Raw genomic sequence first — 25,801 nt, forward strand, 5'->3', positions numbered from 1 at the left:
CTGAAGCTGGAGTTGTGTGGCTGGTTGGAGTTCAAACGCGCAGATGAGGTCGACGTTACAAAACTTAACTCAGAACATGAAACTCTCAAACGGAAAAGAAAAGAAATAAAGTTTGACGAGACTAGGTTGCGTTCCTTCTCATTGTGGCATAGTAGCAGCAGGCAGGCACGCTGGAACCGCGCTCAAAGAACAATGATGACTAACCGCATGGCTAGATGCTACAAGCTAAAGCTAGGTAGCAAAGCTACAAGCTAGAAGCTAAGAGCAGGCATGACTGATAGCACGAGCAATGCTAGAACTAAAAGCAGACTAAAAGCAAGGCATGACTGATAGCACAAGCAATGCTAGACTAAAAGCCAAATTTAATCGTGTCCAACGTATTTAAACTTCCTTGTTGGCCACCCCTCAAATGTTGCCTTGACCAATCAGATATGGTCTTGGGTCTGGGGTCATAAATCATTTGTTTATCTTACCAAGCAAGTGGTTCTTGCCTCACAGGATCTAATTTTGGACATGATTCCTATAACACAATTATGATATATTTTACAAATAAATGATTGTCAGGACAATATCAAGCAAGAAAATTCGATTATGTCAATACTAGACATGACTATGTATCCTATAGTTATCAAAAGACATACACAATAAGTGATTATACATGATAGTCAAATGTGTGGGTTACACATAAATGAATATGGAGTTAAGCAATGGAACGATTCATTTAGAAGTCTTTTTTGAGTTCATTCTGGTCCATATCTATGTACAAGAAGCAGTTTCTTTGCCATTCTCTGGCAAAGGGATGTTCTGTGAAGACAGAGGTTTAAAGCCCTTCCCCCCCTTAGGAATTTCAGTCTGGTTCTGCTAGGTGTGGGGGGGGAAGTCAATGGGACTTGTGCAGTACTCTCATGGGTTTCCATGTGATGTCCAGCGTTGCATTTCAATTATGAACAACAAATTTGACAATCTCTTCTTCGAATTGAAATTGTAAATATATGCTCTAGTGGTGTTCATGTTGAAAGCTGTTGTGTGAACAAGTTGGGTGGTAATCTGCTTGGTTCTTGTGGCACTAGAACTGATTTATGACTTCCTGAGGAATTCAGCTCATGTTTCAATGCACACAGCTCTGATAGACTCTTTAATTTGTCTGTTCGACTCATTTCTGCTACAAAAGAGACTGAAAAGAAAAATGGATGTAAAGGTGTAGTTCAGCAGATAATTTTTACTTATTTTGCATGTCCCCAAGCTAAAGATTTAAAACTTTTTTTTTGGTCGGGTCCATACAAAAAATAGTGTTGTCCATGAATTTGTATGTATGAGTTTTAGATTTCCTGTTTTGCTGAGCAGTGCCAGTCCAAGTTATTTTCTGTTCATTTCCAGTCCATTCTAGAGCTGTGTGATTAATAGAAATCATAAAATCATGAATTGAGCGTGCACGTTTTCTAAATCGCTTCATAGCACGGTTTTCAATGGCCCTGACCTCCCACAGTATGCTATTCGATGATCCAATCAAACTGCAATGCGCCTAGCGTGAGAACAGAACAGACTGGGCATATGCCTAACTCAAGGTTCACACAGTCTGTGAAGCATCTTTTTTCCGAGCCCATGTTAACGGATCAGAGTGTTCACACTGCACGTAAAAGACTAGAAATTAAAACGAGCTAAAATAATTAATGTCTAGCACACGAGCATAGAGAGAGTGGTGAGTGCACATAACGCAGTTTAAGAGAGAGGAGACACGTTTTAAGAGTGCACACTCTCTCTGGGCGAGAGCAGCATATATCTGAGCAAGCACGCCTGGTTTTGTGACAGAGCAAAGGAAATCTGCGTGCGAACAGAGAGATTCACGCTCATGCATTATTTTAATGTGCTTTCGTGTTACAATTACGCGCTCTCGCTGCTGTATGATACTGCTGCTTCTACACCGCTTACACATACTGTATACGCACTGCAAACGGAGTACGTGTGAACCTATATAATGTATCACAAATCTATTTCAACACCTGAGGCACCGCTACAGTTAATGAGCTCTATGAATAATGCATGGCAAAAAAGAAAAGAAGTCACTGGACACGGGATTTATTTATTTATATTTATTTTTTTGACGTAAGTCTATAAATTTTGTTACACCTTTACTATAGTGATTATAGTGACTTATGACTGTTCTAGAGACGTTACAACTTTTTGATAAAGCTCTAATTGGTTTTCTATTGGAAAAATGTTTCAAATTCTCCCTGAATGTATTTATGACTGTAAAGCATATCTGTGTGTTAAAATTGAATTGAGAAATTGCGATAGTTTATTTATTTATTTATTTTTATTTTTTTATTATTATTATTTTTTTTTATAAATACAGTTAACAATCTAGCTTCTGAGTGCTAAGTTATTAACCCAACAATAGAGTGGTCAGTTAATTTCTTTTTGCAGTGGGCTGCGCAAACATATGTGTTTGGTTGTGTGGGCCGCGAGTTGAAAAAGGTTAGGAACCACTGAATCAGAATCAGAATCAGAATCAGAAAGAGCTTTATTGCCAAGTATGCTTACGCATACAAGGAATTTGTTTTAGTGACATAAGCTTCCAGTACACAGAGACAACAACACACAGAAAAAAAAAAAAAGAGATTTACAAATTGACAAATAAATAAGTGTATAAACAATTGTGCTATAAATGATAATGGAATAGGATTGAGTGAGATGCAGGAATGTTCTAGGATGGAGGGTTAACAAATAAATATAAGGATATTGCACATGTATAAGCATAAGTAGGGAACATTTAACTGTTCATGAGGTAGATTGCCTGGGGGAAGAAACTGTTCTTGTGCCTTGCTGTTCTGGTGTTTGAGCCGGCCAGATGGCAAAAGTTCAAAGATGGGGTGACTTGGATGTGAGGGATCCAGAGTGATTTTCTGAGCCCTTTTCCTCACTCTGGATGTATACAGTTCTTGAAGGGTGGGCAGGGGAGCACCAATAATCCTTTCAGCAGTCCGAACAGTTCTCTGTAGTCTTCTGATGTCTGATTTTGTTGCTGAACCAAACCAGACAGTTTTGAAGTACAGAGGACAGACTCAATGACGGCCGAGTAGAACTGTTTTAGCAGCTCCTGTGGCAGGTTAAACTTCCTCAGCTGGCGAAGGAAATACAACCTTTGCTGGGCCTTTTTAACAATGGAGTCAATGTGATTGTCCCACTTCAGGTCCTGAGAGATGGTGGTTCCCAGGAATCTGAATGACTCCACTGCAGTCACAGTGCTGTTCATGATGGTGAGTGGGGAAAGTGCAGGTGGGTTTCTCCTAAAGTCCACGATCATCTCCACTGTTTTGAGCGTGTTCAGCTCCAGGTTGTTAAGACTGCACCAGACAGCCAGCTGCTCAACCTCTTGTCTGTAAGCAGACTCATCACCGTCCTGGATGAGGCCGATGACTGTCGTCTGCAAACTTTAGGAGCTTGACAGAGGGGTCTTTAGAGGTGCAGTCGTTGGTGTACAGGGAGAAGAGCAGAGGGGAGAGAACACATCCCTGAGGGGCACCAGTGTTGGTGGAGCAGCTGTTTGATGTGAATTTCCCCAGTCTCACTAACTGTTTCCTATCTGTCAGAAAGCTGGTGATCCACTGACAGATAGAGCTAGGAACAGAGAGCTGGGTCAGTTTGGTCTGAAGGGCTGTTGGGATGATGGTGTTGAATGCCGAACTAAAGTCCACAAATAGGATCCTCACATAAGTCCCTGTTTTGTCCAGATGTTGCAGGATGAAGTGCAATCCCATGTTGATTGCATCATCCACGGACCTGTTTGCTCGGTAAGCAAACTGGAGGGGGTCCAGTAAGGGTCCAGTGTTGTCCTTCAGATAAGCCAGAACCAGTTTTTCAAATGACTTCATGACGACAGACGTTAGAGCCACAGGTCTGTAGTCGTTAAGTTGTGCTATCTTGGGTTTCTTTGGGATGGGGATGATGGTGGAGCGTTTGAAGCAGGAAGGCACTTCACACAACTCCAGGGATCTGTTGAAGATCTGTGAAAAGATGGGGGCCAGCTGGTCAGCACAGATTTTCAGACAGGTTGGTGTAACACCATCTGGGCCTGGTGCTTTTCTTCTTTTGTTCTTCTTGAAGACCTGGCGCACATCATCTTCATAGATTTGAAGAGCAGGAGGTGTGGAGGGTGGGATTGCAGGATGTGTTAATGGTTGTGTAGGGAGATGGTCAGAATGGGTGATGGGGGTTTCAAATCTGCAATAAAACTCATTCAGGTCGTTAGCAAGTCGTTGATTAGCCTCAGTGCAAGGGGATGGTGTCTTGTAGTTCGTGATGGCTCTTAGACCTCTCCACACTGAAGTTGAGTCGTTGGAAGTAAACTGGTCTTCCAACTTTTTAGCGTAGGTCTTTTTAGCCGCTCTGATCTCTTTGTTCAGTGTGTTCCTGGCCTGATTGTACAAGACCCTGTCCCCATTTCTGTAGGCATCCTCTTTGGCCTGACGGAGATGTCTGAGGTTTACTGTAAACCAGGGCTTATCATTGTTGAATGTTAAATAAGTCCTGGTAGGAATGCATATATCCTCACAGAAACTAATATAGGATGTTACGGTATCTGTGAGTTCATCCAGATCGGTGGTAGCAGCTTCAAAAACACTCAGTGAGGTCAAAACAAGATTGTAAATCCTGCTCTGTTCTGCTGGTCCATCACTTCACAGTCCTTACTACAGGTTTAGCAGATTTAAGTTTTTGCTTGTAGGACGGTATAAGATGAACCAGACAGTGATCAGAATGCCCCAAAGCTGCTCGTGGAACAAAGTGATATGCATCCTTTATTGCATCCTTTATTGTGGTGTAACAGTGATCCAATATATTACTGTCTCTGGTGGAACATGTAACATGCTGTCTGTATTTTGGCAGTTCACAGGAGAGATTGGCTTTGTTAAAGTCCCCAAGAATGATTAAAACAGAGTCCGGGTGTTGTTGTTCTGTGTCTGTGATCTGATCAGCAAGTTTCTGTAAAGTTTAGCTCACATGCGCTTGCGGAGGGATGTAAACACTGACCAGAATGAACGAATGAAACTCCTGCGGCGAATAGAACGGCTTGCAGTTGACAAACTGCATTTCTAAATCAGGACAGCACATATTATTTAACACAGTTACATCTGTACACCACCGTTCATTGATGTAAAAGCATGACCCGCCGCCGCGCGATTTCCCAGTTGATTCTGATTCGCGATCCGCTCTGAACAGCTGAAAGCCCGGCAGATGGAGCGCGCTGTCCGGTATGGCGTCATTCAGCCAGGTTTCCGTGAAACATAGAGCAGCAGAGTGAGAGAAATCCTTATTTGTCCGAGAGAGCAGAAGCAGTTCATCTGTTTTGTTGGGTAGAGAGCGGAGATTTGCAAGATGGATGCTAGGCAACGGCGTTCGAAATCCGCGCTTCCTGAGTCTGACGAGCGCTCCCGCTCGCTTCCCCCGTCTGCGCGTCCTGAAGCGCTTGATCAGAGCCACCGCTCCTCCGATAACAACGTTCAGTAAAACGTCTGAATAATTTAAATCCGGTAAAAGATCTTGTGGTGTGTTCTGCCGAATGTTCAGCAGTACATCCCTGGTGAAACTGATCGTGTTTGTTAAACAAAAAACAGGAAAAATGAACAAAAACAGCACAAATACTGGAGAGCCAAGCACTGAAGCAGCCATCTGCGGGGCAATCGAGTACGAATAATTACACTATTAGTCTATTTTGCCCATCATCATTTATTGATAAAATAACAAGCAATCTCCTGATTAGTTAGCCCACTTGCAAATTATGTGCGATGTCTTGGCTACTAGGGATTGTTACATAGGGCTATACAGGCATCACAATGATATTACAGCTTATAAAATGTGTTATATATTATAAATGTTTATCTTAACAGTCAATTTACAAATAATGTATTCAGATTTGTGGAACTGACAATGCCCTGAATCTCCACAAATTAGTGTTGATACTATGACAACCAATTTGAATGAGACAAGAAACTGGTCTCTGAAAATTATATATATATATATATATATATATGAAATAAATAAAAAATTACATTTATGCATTAGCAGACGCTTTTATCCAAAGCGACTTACAGTGCATTCAGGCTATCAATTTTTACCTATCCTGTGTTCCCAGGGAATCGAACCCCCTACCTTGCGCTTGATAAAGCAGTGCTCTACCAATTGAGCTACAGGAACACTTACAGATATATAACATAACATATTATATATGTTATAATATTACACATTTAACATATATATATATATATGTTAGATATATATCACCTGGCCTGTATGGTCACCCTATTTATATCAAGCATGCAGACTTAATTAGAGCCACAGAAAGACAAGTTTGACTGAAAATGCTCAATTTTAGATCCTGTGGTGAAGTCATGTACATTGACAGCAATCTGGGACAAATCTATTCTAGTGGAAAACAATGTAAATTTCGATCTGTGGCATGGTAGGATTTTCTGTCGGCTGCATTTAAATCCACATCTGCTCAGCCATGTGATAAAACAAACAAGTTGAGGTCAGTGATTTCCACCTCTAGAGGCCCCCTTGCACTGTATAATGACAGCAGAGCCTTCTCGGCTGCTCCAGCAATGGATGCAACCCTGAAAACTATCAGCATGGATCTCTGCCAATAGTTTCAGCAATTAACTATCACTGTCGATTGATCAGCAAAACTGATATTTTGATTGACCTCATCTAGTGTGTAGTGGGTTTGAGCACATTATCAATTGGAATATATTTTCATAGGCTAAGTGTTTGATGCTAAAAAAAGGAATATACGTTGGACTTTATTCGTAATATTTTTAGCCAATTTGTCAAGCTTACATCATTTGTAGGTCATTTCTAAGAGCTGTGGAGTATTCAGTGATATCTTTTTTAGGTTGTTACTATGAGCTGGACGACTCTTATGATGAGAGTGACGAGGAAGAGGTGCGAGCTTATCTCAGGAGGGTCACAGAACAGCCACCACTCAAATTAGATGATTCCGCAGAGGTAAATTGTGTTGCTTTATGTAGATTCTTGATGATTTCTTCTATAACTCTAATGACCATGTCCCAGTAAATCAGTAATTATTGAGAAAAACGCTCTCTTCCTGCAGAAGGTGGAGTTTCTACAGATGTTTGACCTGACTACTTTGGCCCGTCGGGAGGAGATGATGGAGGTGAAGAGGAGGAAGAGGAGGCGCATGCTGAGAGAAAGAAGTCGTTCCCCACCAGGTGTTCAGACCAAGCAGACTACTCCTGCCCCCCTAATAACCCACTTCACCCCAGAGGACATGAACAACAGCCCTGAGCTAGAGGAAAAGAAACGCTTCCTCACCATCTTCAGCCTCAACCACGTCACTCAGCAACAGAGAAAAGGTACTACTTGTGGTGTCTGTTGTGTTCATAATGATGCCCCAGTTAGTTTTTTTGTTTGTTTTTCTCTTTTTCTGGACATTTCCACACTAGAGTTTACTTCAAAGTAGGGCTACGCGATTATGATAAAAAAATCATGATGATTATTCCTTTAAAATTGTAATTGTGATTATTAATTACGATGATCAAAATTTACATTTAATTATGTTTTATACCATTGTTAGATGCAATTGCATGCCGTATTTTTACATGAAAATAAACAAACTGAAAACACTCTAATTGAATAACCTGTATTGCTTTTCTATGGTATTAAGCCTCAAATGTCAACTATACATTGGATTGGTTTCTTCTTAAAAATAGGCAAATATATATATATATATATATATATATATATATATATATATATATATATATCATAAGTCACACTTTTTTTCATAGTTTGGCTGGTCCTGCGACTTATAGTCAGGTGCGACTTATTTATCAAAGTTAATTTGACATGAACCAAGAGAAATTAACTAAAAGACATGAACCAAGAGAAAACATTACCGTCTACAGCCGCGAGAGGGCGCTCTATACTGCTCAGTGCTCCTGTAGTCTACACTGAGCAGTATATAGCGCCCTCTTGCGGCTGTAGATGGTAATGTTTTCTCTTAGTCCAGTGCGACTTCTATATGTTTTTTTTCTCAATATGACGTATTTTGGACTGATGCGACTTATACTCAGGTGCGTCTTATAGTCCAAAAAATACGGTATACAGTACAGACCAAAAGTTTGGACACACCTTCTTATTCAAAGAGTTTTCTTTATTTTCATGACTATGAAAATTGTCGAGTCACACTGAAGGCATCAAAACTATGAATTAACACATGTGGGATTATATATGGAATTATATACATAACAAAAAAGTGTGAAACAACTGAAAATATGTCATATTGTAGGTTTTTCAAAGTAGCCACCTTTTGCTTTGATTACTGCTTTGCACACTCTTGGCATTCTCTTGATGAGCTTCAAGAGGTAGTCACCTGAAATAGTTTTCACTTCACAGGTGTGCCCTGTCAGGTTTAATAAGTGTGATTTCTTGCCTTATAAATGGGGTTGAGACCATCAGTTGTGTTGTGCAGAAATCAGGTGGATACACAGCTGATATTCCTACTGAATAGACTGTTAGAATTTATATTATGGCAAGAAAAAAGCAGCTAAGTACAGGAAAACGAGTGGCCATCATTACTTTATGAAGGTCAGTCAGTCCGAAAAATTGGGAAAAATTTGAAAGTGTCCACAAGTGCAGTCATAAAAACCATCAAGCGCTACAAAGAGACTGGCTCACATGCGGACCGCCCCAGGAAAGGAAGACCAAGAGTCACCTCTGCTGTAGAGGATAAGTTCATCCGAGTCACCAGCCTCAGAAATCGCAGGTTAACAGCAGCTCAGATTAGAGACCAGGTCAATGGCACACAGAGTTCTAGCAGCAGACACATCTCTAGAACAACTGTTAAGAGGAGACTGTGTGAATCAGGTCTTCATGGTAGAATATCTGGTAGGAAACCACTGCTAAAGAAAGGCAACAAGCAGAAGAGACTTGTTTGGGCTAAAGAACACAAGGAATGGACATTAGACCAGTGGAAATCTATGCTTTGGACTGATGAGTCCAAATTTGAGATCTTTGGTTCCAACCACTGTGTCTTTGTGTGATGCAGAAAAGGTGAACGGATGGACTCTACATGCATGGTTCCCACTGTGATGCATGGAGGAGGAGGTGTGATGGTGTGGGGGTGCTTTGCTGGTGACATTGTTGGGGATTTATTCAAAATTGAAGGCATACTGAACCAGCATGGCTACCACAGCATCTTGCAGCGGCATGCTATTCCATCCGGTTTGCGTTTAGTTGGACCATCATTTATTTTTCAACAGGATAATGACCCCAAACACACCTCCAGGCTGTGTAAGGGCTATTTAACCAAGAAGGAGAGTGATGGGGTGCTGCGCCAGATGACCTGGCCTCCTCAGTCACCGGACCTGAACCCAGTCGAGATGGTTTAGGGGTGAGCTGGACCGCAGACTGAAGGCAAAAGGGCCAACAAATGCTAAGCATCTCTCGGGGAACTCCTTCAAGACTGTTGGAAGACCATTTCAGGTGACTACCTCTTGAAGCTCATCAAGAGAATGCCAAGAGTGTGCAAAGCAGTAATCAAAGCAAAAGGTGGCTACTTTAAAGAACCTAGAATATGACATATTTTTAGTTGTTTCACACTTTTTTGTTATGTATATAATTCCATATACAATTCCACATGTGTTGGAATTAGAGAATACTTCCTGTTGGCCTTCTGTAGCTAATCATAGCTCCATGTAGCTGTTTTTATTTTATATTTTTTCTCTATAATCTTTCTTACTATCACTGTCTGTTTGTTTGTTTTTTTAATTTTAAAATATAACTTAATTCACACCATATTTCTGATATTACCGATCAATCTTATCAGATTAACTTTGATCGTTCACTCTTCCGTGACTGCAGCACACCTGCAAAGCGTTAGCACTCGTTAGCTTGTCATTAGCGTTTTCTTTTCTCCTCTCCTCTCCTCTCTCACGCTGCAGTTTTCCACAAGTTCATCAAACAACCGCAGTAAGAATATTTCATCAAGCACGGTGAGTAATGGCTTCTCCTACAATTGTTATTTGCACCTCTTGCCACATGTACAGTTTATCTATCTCTGTCGCTGATGAGGGATTCACATGTGATAAATGCAGGGAAACAGTTAGGCTGACAGAGAAGATTTCAGAATTAGAGACACGCATCCAAACTTTAATTGAGGACAGTAAGAATGTTAGGGCTCTAGATATGGCTTTGGATGCGTCTAGCTCAGGGATTCCTGTACATTGTCCGGTTCCAGCAGAGCCCCTGCAGCAGGGCAACTGGGTGACGGTGAGGCAGCGTAGTCGTGGGTCAAAACACCGCTCTTCTGTTCCGATCAAAACATTAAACAGGTTCTCCCCACTCAGTGATGCACCCACTGAGAAACCTGATGAAAGTGCTCTAGTTATTGGCGATTCTATTGTACGGAACGTGAATATAGAGACACCAGCCACCATAGTCAAATGTTTACCGGGAGCCAGAGCGCCTGACATCTTGGCAAATTTAAAAGTGCTGGCTAATGCTAAACGTAAATACAGTAAGATTGTTATTCATGCCGGTGCTAATGATGTTCGACTTCGCCAGTCGGAGATCACTAAAAATAACTTTAAAGAGGTGTGTGAACTTGCAAGCACGATGTCAGACACTGTAATATGCTCTGGCCCCCTCCCTGCTTACCGTGGTGATGAGATGCATAGCAGATTGTCATCACTCAATGGCTGGATGTCTAAGTGGTGCCCACAGAATAACATAGGTTATATAGACAATTGGACGAGCTTTTGGGGCAGACCTGACCTGTTTAAAAGAGATGGTCTTCATCCCTCCTGGGGTGGCGCCACTCTTCTGTCTAGAAATATGGCAAATAGTCTTAGTGTTTATACTTGACTAACTGGGGCCCAGGTCAGGAAGCAGACAGACTGGCTAAACCGACCGTCTGCTAGCTGTCTCCCGTCACAGAGGTCAGTTAATTCTCAGCACATAGAGACTCTTTCACCTAGATATCACACTATAGAGACTGTGTCTGTTCCACGAACTAGAAAATACAAAAAACGTCCAAACCAAGTTAAGGTTAACAATTTAATTGAGGTTCAACAAATAAAAAACAAATGCAATATGGATAAACAAATGATAAAGATTGGCTTATTGAATATCAGATCCATTTCTACGAAAACACTTTTTGTAAATAATATGATAACTGATCATAATATAGATGTGCTCTGCTTGACAGAAACCTGGCTAAAACCTGATGATTACATTATTTTAAATGAGTCCACCCCCCAAGATTATTGTTATAAACACGAGCCGCGTCTAAAAGGCAAAGGGGGAGGTGTTGCTTCAATTTATAATAACGTTTTCAGGATTTCTCAGAGGGCAGGCTTCAAGTATAACTCGTTTGAAGTAATGGTGCTTCATATAACATTATCCAGAGAAACCAATGTTAATGATAAATCCCCTGTTATGTTTGTACTAGCTACTGTATACAGGCCACCAGGGCACCATACAGACTTTATTAAAGAGTTTGGTGATTTTACATCCGAGTTAGTTCTGGCTGCAGATAAAGTCTTAATAGTTGGTGATTTTAATATCCATGTCGATAATGAAAAAGATGTATTGGGATCAGCATTTATAGACATTCTGAACTCTATTGGTGTTAGACAACACGTTTCAGGACCTACTCATTGTCGAAATCATACTCTAGATTTAATACTGTCACATGGAATTGATGTTGATAGTGTTGAAATTATTCAGCCAAGTGATGATATCTCAGATCATTATTTAGTTCTGTGTAAACTTCATATAGCCAAAATTGTAAATTCTACTTCTTGTTACAAGTATCGAAGAGCCATCACTTCTACCACAAAAGACTGCTTTTTAAGTTATCTTCCTGATGTATCCGAATTCCTTAGCATATCCAAAACCTCAAAACAACTTGATGATGTAACAGAAACTATGGACTCTCTCTTTTCTAGCACTTTAAATACAGTTGCTCCTTTACGCTTAAGAAAGGTTAAGGAAAACAGTTTGACACCATGGTATAATGAGCATACTCGCACCCTAAAGAGAGCAGCCCGAAAAATGGAGCGCAGCTGGAGGAAAACAAAACTAGAGGTATTTCGTATTGCTTGGCGGGAAAGTAGCATATCCTACAGAAAAGCATTAAAAACTGCTAGATCTGATTATTTTTCTTCTCTTTTAGAAGAAAACAAACATAACCCCAGGTATTTATTCAATACAGTGGCTAAATTAACGAAAAATAAAGCCTCAACAAGTGTTGACATTTCCCAACACCACAGCAGTAATGACTTTATGAACTACTTTACTTCTAAAATCGATACTATTAGAGATAAAATTGCAACCATTCAGCCGTCAGCTACAGTTTCGCATCAGACAGTGCACTATAGACCCCCTGAGGAACAGTTCCACTCATTCTCTACTATAGGAGAGGAAGAATTGTATAAACTTGTTAAATCATCTAAACTTACAACATGTATGTTAGACCCTATACCATCTAAGCTCTTAAAAGAGGTGCTTCCAGAAGTCATAGGTCCTCTTCTGACTATTATTAATTCCTCATTGTTATTAGGACATGTCCCCAAAACCTTCAAACTGGCTGTTATTAAGCCTCTCATAAAAAAGCCACAACTTGACCCCAGAGAACTAGTTAATTATAGACCAATCTCGAATCTCCCTTTTCTGTCCAAGATTCTAGAAAAGGTGGTATCCTCACAATTATATTCCTTCTTAGAGAAAAATGGTATATGTGAGGATTTCCAGTCAGGATTTAGACCGTATCATAGTACTGAAACTGCTCTCCTTAGAGTTACAAATGATCTGCTCTTATCATCTGATCGTGGGTGTATCTCTCTATTAGTTTTATTGGATCTTAGTGCTGCGTTTGACACAATTGACCACAACATTCTTTTGCATAGACTTGAACACTTTGTTGGCATCAGTGGAAGTGCATTAGCATGGTTTAAATCGTACTTATATGACCGCCATCAGTTCGTAGCAGTGAATGAAGATGTGTCATATCGATCACAAGTGCAGTATGGAGTACCTCAAGGCTCAGTTCTAGGGCCGCTACTCTTCACGCTTTATATGTTACCCTTGGGAGATATCATCAGGAAACATGGTGTTAGCTTTCACTGTTATGCTGATGATACGCAGCTCTATATTTCCTCGCAGCCCGGTGAAACACACCAATTTGAAAAACTAATGGAATGCATAGTCGATATAAAAAATTGGATGACGAGTAATTTCTTACTGCTAAATTCAGAAAAAACAGAGGTGTTAATCATAGGGCCTAAAAACTCTACTTGTAATAACCTAGAACACTGTCTAAGACTTGATGGTTGCTCTGTCAATTTTTCGTCATCAGTTAGGAACCTAGGTGTGCTACTTGATCGCAATCTTTCCTTAGAAAGCCACGTTTCTAGCATTTGTAAAACTGCATTTTTCCATCTCAAAAATATATCTAAATTACGGCCTATGCTCTCAATGTCAAATGCAGAAATGTTCTGCACGCTTGGTAAACAAACTACAGCTAGTCCAAAATGCAGCAGCAAGAGTTCTTACTAGAACCAGGAAGTATGACCATATTAGCCCGGTCCTGTCCATACTGCACTGGCTCCCTATCAAACATCGTATAGATTTTAAAATATTGCTTATTACTTATAAAGCCCTGAAAGGTTTAGCACCTCAGTATTTGAGTGAGCTCCTTTTACATTATAATCCTCTACGTCCGCTACGTTCTCAAAACTCAGGCAATTTGATAATACCTAGAATATCAAAATCAACTGCGGGCGGCAGATCCTTTTTCTATTTGGCGCCTAAACTCTGTAATAACCTACCTAACATTGTTCGGGAGGCAGACACACTCTTGCAGTTTAAATCTAGATTAAAGACCCATCTCTTTAACCTGGCATACACATAACATACTAATATGCTTTTAATATCCAAATCCGTTAAAGGATTTTTAGGCTGCATTAATTAGGTAAACTGGAACCGGAACACTTCACATAACACCGTACTTTCTACATCATTAGAAGAATGGCATCTACGCTAATATTTGTCTGTTTCTCTCTTGTTCCGAGGTCACCGTGGCCACGAGATCCAGTCTGTGTCCAGATCAGAGGGTCACTGCAGTCACCCGGATCCAGTACGTATCCAGACCAGATGGTGGATCAGCACCTAGAAAGGACCTCTACATCCCTGAAAGACAGCGGAGACCAGGACAACTAGAGCCCCAGATACAGATCCCCTGTAAAGACCTTGTCTCAGAGGAGCACCAGGACAAGACCACAGGAAACAGATGATTCTTCTGCACAATCTGACTTTGCTGCAGCCTGGAATTGAACTACTGGTTTCGTCTGGTCAGAGGAGAACTGGCCCCCCAACTGAGCCTGGTTTCTCCCAAGGTTTTTTTCTCCATTCTGTCACCGATGGAGTTTCGGTTCCTTGCCGCTGTCGCCTCTGGCTTGCTTAGTTGGGGTCACTTCATCTACAGCGATATCGTTGACTTGATTGCAAATTAAAACAGACACTATTTCAACTGAACAGAGATGACATAACTGAATTCAATGATGAACTGCCTTTAACTATCATTTTGCATTATTGAGACACTGTTTTCCAAATGAATGTTGTTCAGTGCTTTGGCGCAATGTATTTTGTTTAAAGCACTATATAAATAAAGGTGATGTGTTAATTTATAGTTTTGATGCCTTCAGTGTGAATCTACAATTTTTCATAGTCATGAAAATAAGGAAAACTCTTTGAATGAGAAGGTGTGTCCAAACTTTTGGTCTGTACTGTATATGTATGTATGTATAAAACATCTTAAGCATGTAGAATAACATAAGTGGACTTTTAAAAACTTTTAACAACAATTAATTGCCGATTTGAACGATTACATAATTGTAGCATCCATAATTGTAATAGCAATTAGAAATTAGATTAATTTTGGAGCCCTACTTCAGTCATATAATACAGTTTGAAGCAGGACTGGCAGGGGGTGGTAGATGATTTGATGTGGACCAAGTGTAAAGCAGTGTTGCTCTCACCTCAGATCTATTGGTGGCAAATGAAGATATTTTCACTGGAAGCTGGCACATTAATATTAGTGCTGGGCAAGATTACATTTTTTATTTTTATTTTATTTTTTATTTTTTTACAGCAGTATTCCTTTTACAAATTAGCAGTTAAAATATTGATTGTACATCGTAACTTAAAACATTAATGTAATTAAATTAAATATACAACTAGCTATTTGTCACTATCAGGACATTAAATGTTTTTATAGAAAATATTTTATAGTTTGTGTAGCAATTGTGTATTCCTATTAGAGACCAGCACAATCACGGTATGCATCGCAGCAGAGTGTGGCACAGGATAACACTTGATGGGCAAAAGCGATAGATGTGTAAAGCAATATATTGTGAGAGGGCCGTGTGTTACTGCATCCCATACAACTCAAAATAATAAACCACAAAGTTTGTCTGTATGTGTATTCAGAGCCAGTGAGCAACGGAATTTCATAGTAAAAAAAAAAAAAAATTGTATTAACGCGATAAAATAATTATCGGCATTAATCAATTAATGCAATAATAACACATTAACTTGCCCAGCCCTAAGTAATATATGTCTGTCTGTCTTGCTCTCTTTCTCTTCCTGTGTTTTTAGATAATGAGAGGGTTGATGAGTTGTTGAAGGCCATAAAACAAAAGAGCGTTACTCTAGACAGCATCAGACACAGCCCTCACCCTCTGTGCTGGAGCCCTGCAGCCCTATGCTCGGGTCAGTTCACACTGTGTGTGTGTGTGTGCGTGTGTGTGTGTGTGTGTGTGTGTGTGTTTGTGTGTGTGTTTGTGTCCATGCAGTGACTTGTGTTGTGTGTGTACATAGTGTGGAGTGTTTTCAGTGTGTGAAAGCAGCTGACAGCTCCAGATGTTCATCACTGTCTTTTTTTCTCAATTTATTACCAAAGCATGTAATGAGTATTTTACTGTTCAGTGTTACACTGTCAGGGATGTACAAAATACTTCTCATGATAGCTTCAAAATCCCTAAAGTCCACTCTGGTCGAGAGCCTGTTTGATGTTTTGCTATGTTGATGAATACACTAACTTGCAAACATTTGATTACTGTAAGTTATTTATTTATTTATTTTGCAGACCTGTCATCTCAGTCTCCAGAACTGCTGAATGGACGCCCCCCCAGTCCCTCCCCCTCTTTATCTGTGCCTCAACCCCAAGTGGAACCCTTCTCTCACTTGGATCTGCACAGATCGCTCTCAGATCCCTTAAGACTGAAAGACTCTTCCTTGACTGCTGCATTACCGGACAAATGTCGAGCCAAAGACAGCATCACAGACAAGAGCTCTGATCTGCTGAACAGTGTGCGACAGCCCCCATTCACTAAAGAAAGTTCTGTTAATGTCAACGGAAAGACCAAACCATGGGAGAATTTCATTGCTGAGGAGTTTGCCCAGCAGTTCCATGAATCAGTACTGCAGTCCACCCAAAAAGCCATGAAGAAGAGTAAAGGTAGCAGTTGAAATTCTCTTTAAGATTCTGTTATTTCATTGCTTACATACTTAACCACTAACCTAAAGTCACCATCAAAAATGAAAATTTTTGATAGTCTTTTCTTTCTTTTTGTGACATATCTGAGTGAAATGACGTCTTGAACAAGAAAAAATATAGGGTGGGACATTTGGTTTATTGGGAATTGATTGGATTGATCTCTTTTGCTTTTGCTGCGATTTGAGTGGCCTTTGCTGCAGTGTATATATAATCAGAGAAGAGATGTTGTTGCAGGAGAGAAGGAAAGTTAGATTTGAACAAATCAATCTGCAGCTACATATGTCACACAAAATGTGCTCTATGTGCACACAGACATGCATCTGAGATATCAGATTTAACAGCAAAATACAAGAAGTCTGAAAAAGCTTAATTTAACTGCATCTGAATGAACACAAACAGCCATACGGTTAAAATGTTAGCTAAGCAATTTTACTACATTCAAAAATGTTATATATGTGACATGTTATATATGTGTGTGACATACCGCAAATTGTCAAATATTTATATTTTAAGACATTAAAAATAAAGACATATTTACTTAAAGAGCACCTAGTTTTCCCCTTTTTACAAGATGTTATATTGGTTTTGGTTGTCCACAGAATGTGTCTGTGACGTTCCAGCTCAAAATACCACACAGATAATTTATTATAACATCTGGAAAAGGTCATTTTTTAGGCATGTCTACAAAAGAGCAGTGTTTGTGGGTATCACTTTAAATGCAAATGAGCTGCATATTCCCACCCTGTCTTCAGAAGAGGGCGTAGCATATACTTCTTTCTGCTTTGCATACCTACAACAATAAACAGTTGGTAGAAGCAACATGACTGAGAGACATGAAATGAGCAAGAGAACAGATGTACAGCCATTTTTTTGGGAAGCCAAACACACTGAAACAGCACAATGGCGAGAAGGTCTCACAAGCGCGGCACTGATCAGTTGCAATATTTAGATACTGTATGCATACAAATACGGTTAAAATGTTAGCTAAGCAATTTTACTACATTCAAAAAGCAGTCTGGAGTGAAATGATTTGTGCAGACATATATATTTAAAGGTAATGCACATAAATAAGTATAAGTATTCCACAGTGGCTCAGATGTTGGGAAAAATGAAGACTCATGTTTAGTCTTACATTTAAACACAGAGCACCTGGGATAGCTTACGAGGCATTGATGACTTAACAGCTGCTCAGGCGCGGAGAAAAAGTATCTCAAGGTGGAAACTATGGCCATCCAGGATTGCCTAGTGATTGTGAAATTGGGATTAAAAAAAGGAGTGGGTGGATTTTTATCATTGTAGGGTGTTTATGTTCTCACACTGCCAACACAAATTTATGTCTTGTAAGGCAAATTTAAATGTGTGGGGCTTAGTGTAAAGAGCAGATAATAGTATCAACACGTCTTTTCCTCTATCAGGTGGTGCCTTGGTCATGTCAGAACAAAAACACACAGTAGATTCATCTGTGCATTATAATATTCCTGAGCTCCAGAGCACGCCAAGCCGGTCCAAACCCCACCCACACCCTCCTTCATTGCAGCCCAATGGACAGCACTGCCCCCCACAGCCTTCCCGCCAGGAGTCTGAGGAAAAGGTTGAGGATGAGGCAGATGACACAGAGGAGGACGAGCCCACTACATCTGGTTGGCAGGGCATTGAAGCCATCTTTGAAGCTTATCAAGAGTATGTAGAAGGTAAAATGTGTGTTGAGCAGATTGGGTCCCTATCAGTACTGTTGCATGATGGATATTATAGTTCTGATCAACAGTACAGTAGTTCTGCAAATCCTTGCAAAGTTGTTGTGTGCTGGTGTATGTGATGCCAGGGGTTTCTTGAATATAAAAAGATGACCTGAGGAGTCTTACCGCTCCCTCTCTCTTTCTTTTTGACCTTAGAGCAAAGCATTGAGCAACAAGTTCTCCAAAGTCAGTGCAGACGACTGGAAGTGCATCACTATAATCTCAGTCTAACTGCTGAACAGCTCTCACACTCAATGGGGGTAAGAAACACACAAATGCTAATCTCATTTAGACTCCATTTCTACCTGATATTAAGATGCATTTTCAATGGTCTGGCAAGACACATTACTGTTCCCATTGTAATGTGCACTTTAGATGCGTCTCTTACAGTCAAACCAAAATTTATTCAGACACCTTCAAAAAAATTTCTGATTATCACAGTTTATTTGCTATATTTTTGATTTTTTTTTTATCAATTATGACAAGAACTCTGTGTTACACAGTGTCAGAAAAAATGAATCTTGATTAATGTCAGATAAGGTATGTAATGATTAGCTCTCAGCTTCTAAATTTAAGTACACAATTATATTATAGCAATTTAGGTCAACCAATTACAATGCAATGCTTAATTTTGTTCAGTCTGTAGTGTAGAAAGTTTGCATTAGCGATTAAACAAAAAAACATTTAAGTAAAACTTGGTCAGATCAAAGTGCAATCCTCACTTACATAAAGGAACTATAGTTTCCTGCACCCATATATATATATATATATATATATATTAGGGGTGTAACGATATGCGTATTCGTATTGAACCGTTCGGTACGAGGCCTTCGGTTCGGTACGCGGTACGCATTATGTATACCGAACGGTTCGTTGGACTAATTACTTATATATAAAAAAAAAAAAAAAAAAAGAAATATAATGATATGCGTTCGACAAGGTAGCCCAATAACCCAAACGACGTAACCGGCAACGCCCCTGACACTCCCGAAGAAGAAAAAAACACCAACTTATATGTTTATGTTAGGCTACTCAGTCAGGTGCTCGCTCACTCAGTACGCGCTGAAGGCTCGTTGCAAAATAGCCAATGCGTTTAACAGACCAGAAATAGAAGATCCTCCAATAACCAACAGGTCTGGTGTTTGGGTGCACTTTGGATTCCCTTTAAGCTATAATGGTGATGGCAAGAGAGTGGTGGATAAAAAAACAACTGTATGTCGCATCTGCTACATGACAATAGGGTACACCAGCGAAAAAAAAAAAAAAAAAAAACACCAGCGGGAATACTTGAAACATGTCAACTCATTTACGCCGACATCACCTTATTGTGTCAGTATCTGGGAAAAGACGAAAAAAAGGAGAAACATACACGCAACAAACTATCCCCGCAGCATTTAGACCGACATTTCCAACTGATTCAAACAGGGCAAAAGACATCACCGCGGCGGTCGGTAGGCTTCATTTATGTTATAGCCGCGGATATGAGACCTTACTATTTACCATTCATTCTGTCATCACCATTATAGCTTACAGGGAATCCAAAGTGCACTCAAATACCAGACCTGTTGGTTATTGGAGGATCTTCTATTTCTGGTCTGTTAAATGCATTAGACATTTTGCAACGAGCAAATATATGTGTGTGTATATATATATATATATATATATATATATATATATATATATATATATATATATATTAGTGCTGTCAAAATTAGCGCGTTAACGCATTCGATTAATTTGAAATATTTAACGCGTTAAAATAAAATAACGCAATTAACGCGGTTGCAGTTTTTTTTATTTCCAGTTGTGGCCTATGTGTGTTCAACGTGCAAAGAAATATGGATAAGACCAAGGAAGGACTTTTAGACGGAAAGTTTCAGTATAAAACTCTGCCGGATTACTCTTCAGTCTGCCACAAGAAACATTACTCTTCATTTAGTCTGCCACAAGAAACAGCAACATTAAAATCATGAACTCAAATGTCATTGTTTAAAAAAAAAAACAAAAAAACAATGACTGTAACAGTGCGTAAATCAGACCTTTCTGTAACGCTAACGTTAATAAGCTTAAACGAAATAATTGTGTAGCGGAGTATTTTTTGTACACAGTGCCGCGAACTGTCAATCACTCCTGTGCGCGTGCATCACTGTCCTCCTCGCAGCTGCAGCAACTTGCGCTCTCTCTCTTCATCAAGCTTTAAAACAAAAAGGGGACAAAAAGATCATATTGTCTTTGTGCATAGGCTATAGATTAATTAGATAAATAAATATCTAAATTTGTGCCTTGCCGTCTACGGTATTTTTTTAGAACTTAGAAAAAAGATGCTGCAGCCAATGAACAGCCAGCGGGGGCTGCAGGACGACTCAACCTCCGCAGACAGTTTTTAATGTTTATCAGACAATAAATACTCAAGATTTTGCTTTAGTATAACTCACAACGAGTTTCACACACCTTCTCCGGCCACGTTGAGTTGTTGACACTTAACAGCAGGAAAAGCGACACATGCGCTATTCACTTGTATAACTTAAGGGTGAATGGGTAATGTAGTTTCTGCCCTGGGTGGGATGAATTAGGAAGCTTGCATTGTGAAGGGCGCTCTGAAAATCGGCGGTGCAGGTAAAAGATTAAAACCTCTATTAAAACAGATGTCCAAATGAGCGTACCGGTACGCTACAAGCACGTTCTGGGCGCACGGAGAGGTGGCGGTACGCTCAAGAGCTATATTTGGAAGTGGCGGTACTGAGTACTGGTGCGTACTGGCCCACTTAAAGCACTGGCAATGACTATACTTTGGAATTTTTTTGCAGTCCACTTAGAATTCAACATGGAAATCATTTTTGTTTTTCATTGGCATTGATTGTTTTGAAATTCAAATGGTACTTACATGCCTGTGTTTTTATTTCTGTAATAAATATGGCTTTCAAGCCAACAGTTAATTTGGAGGATATTGATGGTTTATTGCAGGTATGTTGTTTACATGAGAAAATCTGTGTTACAAGTTAAACAAAAATTCCAATAAACAATCATATTTTGAATTTAAATATTTTGAATTTAAATTTAAATGTCTTGAGTTTACATTAATTATTTACATTTTACATTTACATATCCAAAAAGTTTCAGTCTTATAATTGCGATTAATTGCGATTAATCGCGATTAATTTTAAAAAATTGTGCGATTAATTAGTTAATTTTTTTTAATCGATTGACAGCACTAATATATATATATATATATATATATATATATATATATATATATATATATATATATATATATGTATAAGTATATGTATATATGTATATGTATATATATATATATGTATGTATATATATATGTGTATATATATATATATATATATATATATATATATATATTAGTGCTGTCAACTGATGCGACTTATAGTCTGAAAAATATGGTATATATAAATTATATCTGGTGTCTGAATAATTTTTGGTGTGACTGTATAACCACTTGTGTTTGCATTTTCTTAACCACTTGAGTTACTGTCCTCATTTCATATCACCCTACATCACTTTCATGGGAATGTCAAGTGCAGTGCACAAATAGTATTGAGTAAACATTCACAAATAATGCAGTGTCAGGTCATGCCTCCGCGCCAATAATATTAGATCCAGCCTGGATGCCAGATTCTGTCCAGACACAGACATGCAATGTGTAAAATTTTTTCTGTAGGAGCTGATGTCTCAGAAGCAGAAGCTTTCGGCTGAGAGCGAGAACCTACAGGCAGAGCTGGAGCACTTTAAGAAGTGCCTGATGCTGCCACAGAGCCTCTGGTCTAGGAGTCATTTCAAGGGCTATCCACCCAGCTGACACTCTATGGCACCATCGACCGCCCAGTCAGACAACCTTCCACATCCCTTACAAACCCCCAAACTCAGACACATGTTCAGGCCACTCCGAGAGCCTGGACAGTGATGGTGAGGAACAGAAGATCTGGCCCCAGAATTCCACATTCTATGGGCTAAATCACTCATCAACACACGTCAAAGCCTCTGAATGCCTCCAACTCGCAGGGACAGTCATACTGCATCATAGAGAAAGAAAAATGCCAGTCGAAATGCAGCTTAGCCCATCTGTCATCTCTTTACCATGGAGGTCATTCCTAGAAATGCACTTAAAGACAAAAAACCTGAATAACTATCTGGAGGTACTGTTATGACAGACTACTCTTTATGATCTAGGGAAGGAAAAAAGAAAACATCAAATAAATAAAAGAAAGTTTTATTTCTATATTTAGAATAAAGATTTTTTAAAGAGGTGCTTCAGCATTGTATTGTAAATAATTTCAAAACAACAGAAAAATAATTTTGTATGTTTTTAATTCTTAAAAAAAATAAAAGCCTGCCTTTTTTTTCTAATATATTAATGCTTTTGGGTGTTCGAAGGTTTACGTTTAATGTTTGCTCTGCTGCTGGTCAGAATATGCCTTTCAGGACTTTGTGGAGTGATAATATCACTTCCTTTTTACCTGGACTAAAGTAGGCCCCAGGAAGTATGCCAACGTTTTTTTCCCCAAAGGCCATACTTTACAGTATAACATGAGCCCTGAATTCTAATGACATAGCAGGTGTTTTCAAACTGTGGGTTGCAGAATTGAACAAGGTGGGTCACACAAAGTCACTTGGCTGCAGTTAAATTTGCGTTTTAATACACGCACACTCACACAGTTCAGTCGAGGGCTGCATGATATAGCCTACCAACGTTAATTATGAATTGCAATACCCTTAGTGTGATTTTCAAATTGAAATTAAGTTCGCTATTAAAAACATGCGTGGTGTGTTTTGAAGAGCTAGCGTGCACAAGTTGTAATAACAGTGAGGATGTCAGCACAACATTATTATTAAAAGGTTCAATCCGTCCGCATTATTAAAAGAGGAAAGAACTTGCTCACTGCAATGTGCTGTATTCTGCAAGAGATTTTATACACCAGACAATTATAATGTTCTGAAAACAGTTTCAAGTAGGCTATGTTCATTAATTTCTGTCGTCTGTTTGGACTCTGCACTGTTTTCATCCAGGAAATGGTCTCTAAAAAGCATTTCACATGTATGGGATGAGCAGGGGCACAAATGCAGGGTAAATTGTAACACAACAAGATTTAAACATTTCCACATAACAAAATTTACAAAATTCTCTATATAGAGAATTTTTTTTTGCCAAAGTTAAAAAACTTTTGAAGATATATATTGCTGAACATTTATTTAACAATTGCAAAAGTAAATTTCTGACCGAAGTAAATTTGTCATTTTGTTTTTTAGTGTTATTTTAATCTCCACACTGCTTTTCAAAAAAAAAAAAAAATGTGTTGGATTGTGCTGCGCTTTCCCCTACACACTGAAGAATCATGAATGCTTTTTCTGATCTGAACCCCGCAATGAGTTTAACAACACTCACAGCGCAGATTACAGTTCACTGGAGTGAGCCTGTTTCATGTTTTTTTTTAATGAACGTTTCATTTAACATCTGTAAACAAAGAAATTAAAACTTATAATATAATATTAGTAGTGAAATTTTACAGTTGTACTCTAAAATAAAATGGTTATTTTTCTTAAATACTTCATTTCTGTCATATCAAACTTTTAATTACCATTAGGCTTAAAGTAATGTCAATTTTTTTTTTTTTTTTTTTATCTCAAATATTTTGGTGGGTCATGAAATAGATCATACTTGTCTAGGTGGGTCATAGAATGGAAATGTTTGGGAACCCCTGGGCTAGTGGTCACTCGTATCTCAAGGTTCCAGACTGCTAAATTGACTTTTTTGGCTTTTTTTTCTTTTCTTTTTTTCTTTTTTTTTTATATAATGAAGCAGCATGCAGATGCTTTATGGATTTCTGTTTCAATCAATTAAAGGGCATTTTTTTACTAGAATGCGATATTCTGAAATCTATATCTCACTTGTGTACACAAAAGGGCTTAAGTGATGCCAGTCTGCCAGGAACAGACTTGCACAAAAATTTTATCCATAAATGTTGTTGTACAATAAGAATTATAATTTGTTTGATATACAAAACATTTTTGCCATTGACAATTACTGTGCCAAATTTTTAGAGGTGGCATGCCAAAATGTTGAAAGCAAACGAGAAGTCAGTCCTGATGAGAGTTAATTTGTAGAACAATTCCCCCATACCTCACAAAAAAAACAAAAATGTTTTGCCCAAAGACGTTCTTATTTGCCAAGATTTTATTTTTATTTATATATCCATTGCTTTTGAATGATGCATTTTAACATAACCATAAGTCATTGACAAAAAAAACATATTAATATGGGCTTTAAATTAATGGTGACTGCTTGTAATATCTTTAATTTTCTACCTTTTTATATTATTCTCTTAGATGATGTAAAATCTAGGAATGACACACCTGTTTGTTTTCCTGCCACTTAACCCAACCTCCATCACATCACATGTATCCCATGTATGCAATACCACATACACCATGAAGTTATAGACATTTTTTATAAGAATTTAGTGCAAGGGGTATCTCAAATGCATCTTTGAAGCAAAGGTGAGGAGTTTGCTTGCCATTTATTTAGGCTATGATGACCCCGAGCAGGCGTGCCATCAGTGTGATCACTTCGTGTGTGTGTGCCTGTGCCTGCTTCACATGAAGCGCTACCACTGCCTGATGAGAGAATATACAAACCTGCCCAATGCGCGCGCACACAGTCACACCCAAACTTAATGGAGTATATTAGATGCTGTGAATGCAGTTTTTTTTTTTTTTTTTTTTTTTTTTTTTATGTACTTGTTTGAATTCATTGTAATGTAATATATTATTTGTTGATTGTAGTAATTAGGTATTTATGGATATATTGCTGTAATTTCAGACAAAAATAAATAAATAAATAAAAATATTGCAAAAATGTGTTTGCTGTGTTTTATTTTTAATCAAACAAAAACATCTTCTCACAACATTCTTTTCCAAAACCAGCTGAAATCTGGGTTTTGGTATTCAAAACGAGATTTTGTCGGGCTACGTTCAAAACCACATACCCTTTAATTAGGCACTTAATTTCAATAAGAACTAATTTAACAAGTGATAAAAGAGTACATACTCTACAGCCTGAATGCGTATTTGTGTATGAAGCATTAATGCGATTTGGATTTCCATCATCCGCTATGTTGATCATGTGACCTACAAAGTTAAAACGAGCGTAAAAACTTAAAAGATATGAGTGACAGGTTTAATGAATGTATTTGTAAGTATCTTGATAATGAAGAATGTAGTATAGCCAATACTGTTAATTTAAGTTTTTATATTTTTAACTCCACTAATGTGATTTTTTTAAATAGAATTAGAAAACCCAAAATCGTTATCTCTAGAATATTTTTTCAATTAATTTATGTAGCAACAATCACTTTCTGAGGAATAATTAACTCAAATGAAGTGAATATTCATGAGTCTATGAATATAACATGCTTATTGCTTACAAATATTAAATTACCCAAAGAGGGAATATTTAATTATT

At 38.6% G+C, this 25,801-nt stretch overlaps 1 protein-coding gene across 1 annotated transcript in view; it reads left to right on the top strand.

The window, feature by feature from the left end:
* The window catches only part of LOC127977424 (genetic suppressor element 1-like), an 870,445-nt gene extending 845,296 nt beyond the window's left edge, over window positions 1-25,149 (top strand). The window contains exons 11-17 of the mRNA XM_052582332.1: window positions 6,890-7,002; window positions 7,109-7,370; window positions 15,676-15,789; window positions 16,166-16,537; window positions 17,992-18,267; window positions 18,469-18,572; window positions 22,004-25,149. Coding sequence (XP_052438292.1) covers window positions 6,890-7,002; window positions 7,109-7,370; window positions 15,676-15,789; window positions 16,166-16,537; window positions 17,992-18,267; window positions 18,469-18,572; window positions 22,004-22,141 — 1,379 coding nt within the window. The 3' untranslated portion in view covers window positions 22,142-25,149. The remainder of the gene's footprint in view (window positions 1-6,889; window positions 7,003-7,108; window positions 7,371-15,675; window positions 15,790-16,165; window positions 16,538-17,991; window positions 18,268-18,468; window positions 18,573-22,003) is intronic.
* Window positions 25,150-25,801: the final 652 nt, after the last annotated feature.

The sequence above is a fragment of the Carassius gibelio genome, chromosome B18 (genome assembly GCF_023724105.1).
Source record: "Carassius gibelio isolate Cgi1373 ecotype wild population from Czech Republic chromosome B18, carGib1.2-hapl.c, whole genome shotgun sequence".
Lineage (NCBI taxonomy): Eukaryota > Metazoa > Chordata > Actinopteri > Cypriniformes > Cyprinidae > Carassius > Carassius gibelio.